At 43.5% G+C, this 11,771-nt stretch overlaps 1 protein-coding gene across 2 annotated transcripts in view; it reads left to right on the forward strand.

The window, feature by feature from the left end:
* LOC124116676 (flocculation protein FLO11-like) overlaps positions 1–11,063 on the forward strand; it is a 68,697-nt gene extending 57,634 nt beyond the window's left edge. For both annotated transcript variants that reach the window (XM_046478107.2, XM_048395115.1), the window contains 3 exons: positions 757–841; positions 2,542–2,746; positions 5,936–11,063. In XM_046478107.2, coding sequence (XP_046334063.2) covers positions 757–841; positions 2,542–2,746; positions 5,936–10,617 — 4,972 coding nt within the window. In that variant the 3' untranslated portion in view covers positions 10,618–11,063. The remainder of the gene's footprint in view (positions 1–756; positions 842–2,541; positions 2,747–5,935) is intronic.
* The last annotated feature ends 708 nt before the right edge of the window (positions 11,064–11,771 follow it).

Raw genomic sequence — 11,771 nt, forward strand, 5'->3', positions numbered from 1 at the left:
TTCTTCCAGCTCTACTGATCCCATGCCAAATCACGATTGAGCCCCCTCCACAGCGGTTATGTTCGGCTATGTTGGAATCCATGTCTAGGCCACACTCAGGCACAATGGTCTGTGGAGTCTAGACAGTATCTCGATTCATCAGTCAAAAATACTGGAGGCCAGTTCTTATCTGTTCAATTGATGTGATTTTCATCCCAATCTAAACTTGCCTGCCAATGAAACCGATCTTCCCGCTGTGTGGTGGAAGGATGTCGACCTCTGGCATGTCGAATGGTAGCGAATCCAAACGTCTCGTATCGATTCCATGTTCTGATGACACACTTTAGCTGGCACTAAAGATGTTTGCAACGTGATGTTGACCCTATGCATCTGCCTAAATACTTCGTCCGTCAAACGATGTCTCCGTTGGGGGAGCATAAGTGCATTCAGTTGTTGCAATCTTCAGTAGAAAAAGTTGTTGTACACTCTATTAATGATGTGAAGCCATTGTGTCATGATACATCCTGACACAGGTTTTTTCCAGCACCTTGTGCACATTATGCCCATTACTGCATGCCTCTGTCCATTCATCATGAAATTTGAGGCCAATAGGGGTCACCCAATCATTGTGTACAGGGATATTTCAATCTATATTGTTGGATGTTTTTTGCTATCATCAAAACTTGATCCTGAGCAAACTTTTGAGTAGAAAAGTATATTTGATTTTTCTTCTTTGTTTATTTTAAGATAAAAAGTTTTATCCTTAACTTTACCCACATATTGCTACAGTGGTCTGCGTAAGAAGCTTGAGGTGCAGCCGCCATCTCTTCCAGAACTGGAGATCACACCAAAGAAGGAAAAGGTTTATTTTTTTAGCTGTTTCTTGATGTCAATTGGGTTACGTCAGTGCATCAACTGTGAGATGCTTACAGGGCAGTTTGTGAGAGGCAATGGTCATGGAAGAAGTACACAGTTCAGGTTTTTCTCAAATCTAAAAGTTATAAAAATCATCACGTCATGAAATCCAAATTTTTTTAACAGTGATCCTCTTCACTGTTAACTATCCATAATAGTTGCAATACTAGTAGCTTCCCCCACATGAACCCTGTGCATGCACTGTCAAAAATAACCTCACTACTTGTGTGTGCTGATGTCAACATCATGAAAAAGTAGTCATTTAATATTTTTTTTATCACACTGTATTACTGTTTAGATTATCAACTTATGTTTGACCCACTGGATCCATCCTCACCTTTTTGATTTCTGGCGACCATCATGACACCTGCTAGAAGTGAGAGGCCCTTAGGATTGCTATCATAGAATTAATGTGCTCACTACGGCCACCGTATGGGTGATGACCTTTCCGTGTTTGAACCATTTCGATCTTTACACTGCACTGTTGAATGGCCTTGTGGTCACCTGGGAGCCACCGTGCCCATGCATGATGGTTTTGGATCTTTTGACTATACCAAGGACACTATTGGATGGGGCCGTAGACAGCCAAGGACCCTTGAATTGCGTGATGCTACTGTTCAAATGGGTTGTGGTTGGCCTTTTGCCGCCCGACCAGGAGAAGGATTCTTCAGATCAAAGGAGAACAATCAACCTAGTTATGACTTGGGTCAAAGACTGTTGGATATTGGATTTAGTCATAGTGCTACCATTGGCTTGTGACATAAGTCAGGATTCGGATTGGCACAGGACGTCTGTGGACCAACCTTGGCATGGTGTGGAGTAAGGACACACACTTATATCTGGATCAAACAGCGGTTGACTTTACTGCTAGAATTTGGGTTTATCTTCAGTAGGATTCAGAATTACGTTAACTTTCCTTGGTATTGCTAGATGGCAGAACCCACCGATCACTTGGGTGTATTCTGGTGCTGATGAAACACGTTTTCTATTTGCAAGTATTATAAATTCAAAATCAATTCAAAGAATATTAGTCTCAAATACATCCAGTACTCCCCCCTCCTTACCCCCCCCCCCCCCAAGCGCAGGGTTCAGGTGGGGGATACTAATACTATCTTTTTAGTAGTATTCTTTGAATTATTAACGACAACTATTGTTTGATACGTGCATGTTTCTAACAAATATTACCTAATTGTATGCCAATGGCATTTCTGTCAAGGTCACAGTTCAGATAATTGTAAAATGTCGTTGTTCCATTCATTTTCCTGAATATTTGCAAATATAAACATTAAAGGATATGATGTAACAGGCTTCTTCATAATCATTTTCAAATGTGGAGCACAAATGCATCTGTCAATGTTCAGTATTCCAGATATGCATTCGACTTCTGGTGTGAAATCCTACTCTTGTATAATCATATGTTTCACTAAATCCAGAAGTGATGCTATCCCCTTATCAGATTGGATTTGCATTTGATGTTCCTATCAAGGTGGAAGTGTGGGATCTGACTGAAGTTGCATACAACATGAGGGCTTGCCCAGCTATTTATCAACCTAGTAACACATTGAGGAAACAATGATGAAAGTAATGCTTTTTTACAAGGTCTTGCACACATCTAAAGTCATCAACTCATTACTCTCTTTGTTTTAGGAAGAAAAGACTGAGGAAGACGAGGTTTACACTGCTTCACGTCAGCTTGTGTGTGAATGGGCACATAAGCTTTTGGGAACAAATTTCAACAATTTACGAGAATTGGCTGAGTTTCTGGTTGGGAATCTGTACGTCAACAGTAAATCAACTGCAGCATTCACTGTGTTAGCTGCCATGCAAGATGCAGGACTTCATAATTCAAAAGGTAAAATAGTTTCTCAACATGCTCAATAACAGCATTGCATCTGTTCCAGTTACCAATTTTTGTCTACATACGTTTGGGTATACAAGGGAAGGTGTATAAGCAGTGACTGTATGACAGGGAAGGGTCCTCACACAGCCAGTGTATGGGCAGTGACTGTATGACGGGGAAGGGTCCTCACACAGCCAGTGTATGGGCAGTGACTGTATGACAGGGAAGGGTCCTCACACAGCCAGTGTATGGGCAGTGACTGTATGACGGGGAAGGGTCCTCACACAGCCAGTGTATGGGCAGTGACTGTATGACAGGGAAGGGTCCTCACACAGCCAGTGTATGGGCAGTGACTGTATGACGGGGAAGGGTCCTCACACAGCCAGTGTATGGGCAGTGACTGTATGACGGGGAAGGGTCCTCACACAGCCAGTGTATGGGCAGTGACTGTATGACAGGGAAGGGTCCTCACACAGCCAGTGTATGGGCAGTGACTGTATGACGGGGAAGGGTCCTCACACAGCCAGTGTATGGGCAGTGACTGTATGACAGGGAAGGGTCCCCACTTTACAGGTGTATGGGCAGTGACTGTATGACAGGGAAGGATCCTCACACAGCCAGTGTATGGGCAGTGACTGTATGACAGGGAAGGGTCCTCACACAGCCAGTGTATGGGCAGTGACTGTATGACAGGGTAGGGTCCTCACACAACCAGTGTATGGGCAGTGACTGTATGACGGGGAAGGGTCCTCACACAGCCAGTGTATGGGCAGTGACTGTATGACGGGGAAGGGTCCTCACACAGCCAGTGTATGGGCAGTGACTGTATGACAGGGAAGGGTCCCCACTTTACAGGTGTATGGGCAGTGACTGTATGACAGGGAAGGGTCCTCACACAGCCAGTGTATGGGCTGTGACTGTATGACAGGGAAGGGTCCTCACACAGCCAGTGTATGGGCAGTGACTGTATGACAGGGTAGGGTCCTCACACAGCCAGTGTATGGGCAGTGACTGTATGACAGGGAAGGGTCCTCACACAGCCAGTGTATGGGCAGTGACTGTATGACAGGGTAGGGTCCTCACACAGCCAGTGTATGGGCAGTGACTGTATGACGGGGAAGGGTCCTCACACAGCCAGTGTATGGGCAGTGACTGTATGACAGGGAAGGGTCCTCACACAGCCAGTGTATGGGCAGTGACTGTATGACGGGGAAGGGTCCTCACACAGCCAGTGTATGGGCAGTGACTGTATGACAGGGAAGGGTCCTCACACAGCCAGTGTATGGGCAGTGACTGTATGACAGGGAAGGGTCCTCACACAGCTAGTGTATGGGCAGTGACTGTATGACAGGGTAGGGTCCTCACACAGCCAGTGTATGGGCAGTGACTGTATGACGGGGAAGGGTCCTCACACAGCCAGTGTATGGGCAGTGACTGTATGACAGGGAAGGGTCCTCACACAGCCAGTGTATGGGCAGTGAATGTATGACGGGGAAGGGTCCTCACACAGCCAGTGTATGGGCAGTGACTGTATGACGGGGAAGGGTCCTCACACAGCCAGTGTATGGGCAGTGACTGTATGACGGGGAAGGGTCCTCACACAGCCAGTGTATGGGCAGTGACTGTATGACGGGGAAGGATCCTCACACAGCCAGTGTATGGGCAGTGACTGTATGACGGGGAAGGGTCCTCACACAGCCAGTGTATGGGTAGTGACTGTATGACGGGGAAGGGTCCCCACTTTACAGGTGTATGGGCAGTGACTGTATGACGGGGAAGGGTCCTCACACAGCCAGTGTATGGGCAATGACTGTATGACGGGGAAGGATCCTCACACAGCCAGTGTATGGGCAGTGACTGTATGACGGGGAAGGGTCCTCACACAGCCAGTGTATGGGCAGTGACTGTATGACAGGGAAGGGTCCCCACTTTACAGGTGTATGGGCAGTGACTGTATGACGGGGAAGGGTCCTCACACAGCCAGTGTATGGGCAGTGACTGTATGACAGGGAAGGATCCTCACACAGCCAGTGTATGGGCAGTGACTGTATGACGGGGAAGGGTCCTCACACAGCCAGTGTATGGGCAGTGACTGTATGACAGGGAAGGGTCCCCACTTTACAGGTGTATGGGCAGTGACTGTATGACAGGGAAGGATCCTCACACAGCCAGTGTATGGGCAGTGACTGTATGACAGGGAAGGATCCTCACACAGCCAGTGTATGGGCAGTGACTGTATGACAGGGAAGGGTCCTCACACAGCCAGTGTATGGGCAGTGACTGTATGACAGGGTAGGGTTCTCACTTTACAGGTGTATGGGCAGTGACTGTATTACAGGGAAGGGTTCTCACTTTACAGGTGTATGGGCAGTGGTTGTATGACAGGGAAGGGTTCTCACTTTACAGGTGTATAGTGAGTTACTGTATGACAGGGAAGGATTCTCCCTTGACAAGTGTATGGTGAGTTACTGTATGACAGGGAAGGGTTCTCACTTTACAGGTGTATGGTGAGTTACTGTATGACAGAGAAGGATTCTCCCTTTACAAGTGTATGGTGAGTTACTGTATGACAGGGAAGTGTTCTCACTTTACAGGTGTATGGGCAGTGACTGTATGACAGGGAAGTGTTCTCCCTTTACAAGTGTATGGTGAGTTACTGTATGACAGGGAAGTGTTCTCACTTTACAGGTGTATGGGCAGTGACTGTATGACAGGGAAGTGTTCTCACTTTACAAGTGTATGGTGAGTTACTGTATGACAGGGAAGGGTTCTCACTTTACAGGTGTATGGTGAGTTACTGTATGACAGGGAAGGATTCTCCCTTTACAAGTGTATGGTGAGTTACTGTATGACAGGGAAGGGTTCTCACTTTACAAGTGTATGGTGAGTTACTGTATGACAGGGAAGGGTTCTCACTTTACAGGTGTATTGGGCAGTGACTGTATGACAGGGAAGGGTTCTCACTTTACAAGTGTATGGTGAGTTACTGTATGACAGGGAAGGGTCCTCACCCTCTTGTTATTGTACAACCATGATGAAAGGGAAAATGCCACAAACAGGGGAAAGTTTAAAAATGTCTCTAAAATGTGTTGCTGTTTTTGTTTGCAGAAACTGTGTCAATATGTATTTGATAAAAGAAATGTTTGACATCAATTTGCTTTGAGGTTTGCTTGCTATTTTTATGCTTTTTGTGTGTTGCAGTTCCTGTATCAAGCCTGTTTACATGCACGTCTGGTGGCAACAAACACAAGGAGACTCAGCTTCAGCTTCAACGGAAGTTGCAAGAGAGAGAACTTATTAAGGAACAGAAGCGAAGACTACAACAACAGCGATCTGAGAATGAACGTGAGAATGATCACCTTCGTTCACAATCTCTTGGTCATTCACCATCACCATTTCAGTTAGCTGCAAAAAGTGCTGCTCGCAATATAACCAAGCTTCTGCAGTCTCCAGGAGCCGGGGACAACTGTCTCAAGACAAGCCCCCACACTCTGCAGGAAATGATAAAGCAACAAGACAGAAAGTCTGGTGTGGAGGCTACCATAGACAACCATTGTAATGGCCACAGTGATATGGATGTTCAGGCTGACAATGGTAGTGTTAATGGAAGGCAGAGTGATAATGGCCAATACCATGTTGTCAAAAAGCCAGCTGTAAGGCCTGCTAGCCAGTTAGGAGATATTTCAGATAAAGCAGTTCAGAAGACAGATGTTCAAACAGACCATAAGTCAAACCCTTTAAACTCTAATTCTGAAACAAATTCTGAAAATGGACATTTTGCTTTGCCAACAACTCCTTCACGCAGTGCTTTTGTACCTGTATCAAATCAAAGAAAGGATTTTTGTTCCACAACAACACATCCTAATTCAGGTTTGATAGACTTCTTAGAGGAATCAGGAGAAGACAAGCATACTTTACTAACTGAATCTTTTGACACTGATTCAAAGACCAATGGGAAGTCAAACTATTTAAAGGACATGCTTCAGAGAGAAACAAGTTCTGATAACAAATCCAGCAACTCACCTGTTATTGTCAGTGGTGAAAGTAGCACAAGTACTGTTCCTTCGTCACCTCAGACACCTAAGAAGTCTCGAAGTCGCTTTACACCAATACGCCCTAAAATAACACCAACAAAGACTGTATCATCGATCCTCAAAGACCACAAGAATGCAAACGGTGATGGTCCTGCATATGACAGCAGACCTGTTTCGGCTATTCTGAAAGAAAAACGTGCCCGTGAAGCTCAAGAAATTTTGACTCAATTGGCAAGCAATGTTCAGTTGCAAAGCAGTCCTTTACCTCAAGGCATGAATGTCTCTGGACCTGTTTCCTCGGTTTCGTCAGATGTCCTTAAATTGCCACTACCTGCAGGGAATTGTTCAAATTCAAATGAAGTTTTCATTATTGTTGGATCCCCAAAAGCAGGAACATCAAAAGTAAATAGTCAGTCAATTACAGTATCCCAGGGAGCATTTGACATTATGAGCAACACTCAGTTCCCCCCAAATGTGACAGCACCAATGCCATCCTCAGTTCCATTAACTTTGTTGCTAGCAAAACAAGAAGAAATGCAATTTCAAGGTAGTAGACAATTGGACAGCAACTCACAGGACAATTCAGATTTATCTGATAATGGCAATATCACTGACAATGATATACAAAAATCTGATGAATCTCAGGACATGATCATTTCAAGAGACACTGACACACCATCAGGAAGAAAACGCAAGTCCAGTGACAGAGATGTGGAAAGTAAAACCAAAAGAATGAATTCCACCGACGTAAGAAATGAAGAAGATGAAGTGTTTCTTCCTCCTGGGGAAACACAGACAGCAGGAACAGTTGATCCAAACTCAAAGACGATGTCTGTGTTGGTTCAAGCTGAGGCAGTGTCTTGTGGCTGTGAGAATCGTGCATCTGGTGGCAAGTTGAGTGTGGAGAGTCTGGAGAGTGATGCCTTGCTTGACAGTGCACCCATGGCAGTGGACCAGGATCTTGTTTCTTCTCTTTCAAAACCAAATCTTCTCACAAGTCAGACTGCTTCTATTGGCATCAGTGCAAAGTCAATGAGATCAACACAAAAACAACTTCTGCAGCAAAAACTGCAGCTAGATCAGCGCGTCAGTAATTATCTTAGTAAAGGTCATAAAAGCAACAAGGAGATAGAATCGGTCACTCAGCAATTGTCAGTAGTAGACAAATCAAGGGTTGAGCAAATACTGCAACAATACATTCAGCATCAGCAAAAGCCTGATGTGAAATCATGTGTAGCATTTCCAAGCAAATCAACCCCAATGCCAAACAATCAACCAGTAAACCTCTTGTCATTACTTCAAAGACCTGTGTTTGATAGTAAAAAGTCAGTGTTAAGTTCTGTAAGCAAAACAAAGGAAGTTTGTCTGAATATTGAGAATTCAGGTCAGAGAATGGCCTCTGAAGTAAGCACCCAGATAGTGGTGAACAAGGATACCCAACAAGTGAATAGTAATACTGTTGATATGTGTGAGGACAGTTCAGATTTACCTTCAGATGTTGCAGATTTTATAACAGAAAATATGGCTGCCAGAGACAATTCGACTGGGCCAGTTGATCCTGTGAATCAACAAATGAAAAGTAAACACACTGCTGGAACATCCAACAAAGTGAGACACTTGCTACAAACAGATCACCCTCAGAATCAAAGCGAATGTGAAACTGATGATGCAGGTATCCGTGGATCCACCGAGCAATTTACTGTTCCATCCACCCCACCCCCACGCCAGAAGGAGCTAACTAGTTCTAAGCCAAGGTTTGCTACAGTACAGAGGAGTGCCTCTCTACCAATGTTTGCTCCACTTTTAGCCAATAATCAGTGCCAAACATCTCTTATGACACTTGGAAAAGGGCTGGATATGCCAGCACCCCCAAACAGAGTGATAGATTCAAATTCACCACAGCCCTTGCTTCAAAAATCGACAACTCCCATAAGTTTTGCTAATTGTGTCCGTCATCCTTCTGGAAGGCAACGCCAAAATTCAATTGACCGTCTCAGTAACCATACTCCGATGTCAGATGCAGGTTACCATAGCTTTGATGCAAGTCCTGTGATGAATTCTACACCAATTCCTCCAGTAGGAACAAGTGATAATTTGACAAATAATGCCAGCAATACAAGTACAAATTCTGTGAGATCTGATTCAGCACAGAGCTTAGTTAATGAGTCAGTTGTTGTGCAAAGTCCCATACAACTGGCATCACCTCAAGTTCACAGTGCACGGTCCACACCTAGTTCTATTATGTCGCCACAAATGGCATCCCATAATAGTATCAACACAAGCCCGAGTGAGAACATCACTTCTCCAAATTCTTTTATCCCAATTCAGGGTGGACTGACAACGGGCTGTTCAACACTGAGTAGTCCACAGCTGGTGACTCCCATCAAACCCATGGTGACTGTAGCAGCTTCACCCAGTACAGTTTCATCAGTTACATTCAGTAGTAGTATTTTGATGCAGCTTACATCAAATAATAATGGAGATCACAAGTCCAGTCTCCTCTTCCATCACACACCCAATAACCAGCATAAGCAGAGGGACATGAAGACATCTTCAAACACCACAGATGTCAAGGAGTCAAGTGCTAAAACTGGTGTTTTGCATAAACTACTCAATTCAAAGAGTTTGCCAAGCTATGAAGAGGCTGTACACCACTTGGGCAGGATCAACTTTGAGGAAAATGGCACAAGTGGTACCACTGGGGTGACATCAGTTGCAAATCCTTGTTTAGAGACAGAAGTTCAAAAACAGGTTGTCAAAAGTGTCAATGTGAGTAAGCCTGTGAATGTTTCACTTACACGGTCAATCAGTGTTTCTGAAAATGATTTAAAGCTAAAACCAGATAACAGTCCGGACACCCAAGATAGAACTACTACAGGATCAGATGGAAGACACATCTCAACTAGTGAATACCCCTTCTCTTATCAACTTGCATTACTTAGAGAAAAGTGTCTAAATCCTCCTGGAAAGGAGAATAAAAGTGAACAAGGTAATAACAACAAAGGGCAATCCGTCCAGAGAATGTCTGCAGTGAACATAATGCCCTCAGAACTTAAAACCTTTTCAAATGGTAATAGTGCACTTGCCAATGAATCAAAAGAGACCAAATTGCCTGATCCCCAGCAAGTAGATTCCACTGTTGAGGCAAATGATAACTTAATTCATGGTAAAGCTAATGTAACACACCATCATTATGGCACTGCTGCACAGAAACTTTCATCATTAAGCCAAAGCATGCCTGTGTCAAGTACAAATGCACGATTGAAAGCATCAACAACTGTGATAAAACCATCTGCAAGTCCAGCATATCCGCGCACATTCTCTACAGATTTGGTGCCTTCTATTCCATCCAATGCATTGTTATCTACCAATAAACCTAGGCAGCTGGCACCAACAGCATTTGCTACTTTTGATTTACCAAACGTCAACTATATGGGCAATGCCCCTAATATTGACCTAGGGAGTATTCTGCAAGGCAAACAGGGAGCAGGTGGAGGTCTTCATACCGCCAGTGATAGTGCTGGCGGTGACCGAAGCAGACTTACCTTGATGCAGGCATTACAGCCCACACAGACAATAAATGAAGAGGAGCTGCAGTCAACATTAGAGATCCTTCGCAGTCTCGACAGTCAGTATTTCTCTCAGTCTGACCTAGACCTAGACACCATGCAGCCCTCTCTACAGCAATCACATCAATCTTCATCTCAGCATGAACTGCAGCTTCAGTCACAGGCCCTTTCTGTTAACCAAATAGACCAGGATGGTGCTGCAAACTCAAGTGCTTCCTCTGATACTCAAGAACAAAAGAGTAGCATGAGGTCATTTACAAATAATGTGTCCAGCAGATAGCTCTTAGCCATTTTTGCTCACTCCATGTTATCAAAGCAGCTATGCGGTTGATAACTTGATCATAAAACTTTATAATTATTAAGAAGATGACAAATGCATGGCTTGTGATCATCTTAAATTATTATGGCAATTGTCAGTTGTACATTCATGTTGATAGCCAAGTTGATGAACAGTGTGTTGTGTGTTTGGGAAACAGTTCAGATCTGTAGCTTCTTGTCCAAAGTAATCATTCCCTATAATAGCATACCTTTTTGAGATGTGTGTACATTTTTCAAAAATAACTCATGATATTGCAAAACATGGCATGGTACCTAGTTGATCAACAAGACAGGGTCACAGTATTGGACCAACAAATCATTGTTACTAATTTTATTATATCAGTAGTGAATACAGTTACCTTTTGTATCAACCCAACATTAAATGATCTGACAATCTGTCTAATCTGACATTACATTTTGGTCCTTTTCTAGATTGTGAAATCATCTCGAGTTCACAAACCATTTGGTCCATGTACATATCTTCAAGATCATGTTTATGCTGTGCAAAACATACATTTTTGGCTTACTTGATGTGAGGGCCATGTCAGCTGAATTCATGACATGTTTGTCCTGCTGTCAATCGTTGCTTCTGTAAACACTGCCTGAGTCGGCACATGAACTGATATATAGCATGCTTATCAACACCATTGTGTTTATTTGAAGACAACTTAATTTTTAATTTTTTGTGTGACATTTTGTTCAAAAGAAAGAACAAAAAACGATATTTATGAACATCTCAGAAACTACAATGCAGTAAATGGTTTAGTAGATTTATGATTGATATTCGACTTGAATGGTTGTAGAGGATGCTGAAAAAAAAAAGACAAGAATTCTCAGAGACTGTTCCCAAATGTGTACGTATGTACTTACAAAATTAATGAGTTCAAGATTGACAAGTTCATTAGAATTAGCTTTTTGAAAAACAAAATTAGGACGAATATATTTCAACATCTTGAAAGAAAGCACATTTTTTAAGACTGGAAACTGTAAGTGAATGAGTTGGGTTTAACAACCGCTCTGAACAATATTTTAGTATTTTAGTTATTTCACAATGTGTCAGCTTAATGGGGGAGGAAAAGCCGAAGAGATGCATGTTTTGGACATTTGCCACTTTGG

This window comes from Haliotis rufescens, unplaced genomic scaffold (genome assembly GCF_023055435.1).
Source record: "Haliotis rufescens isolate VD_foot unplaced genomic scaffold, xgHalRufe1.0.p SCAF_14, whole genome shotgun sequence".
Taxonomy (NCBI): Eukaryota; Metazoa; Mollusca; class Gastropoda; order Lepetellida; family Haliotidae; genus Haliotis; species Haliotis rufescens.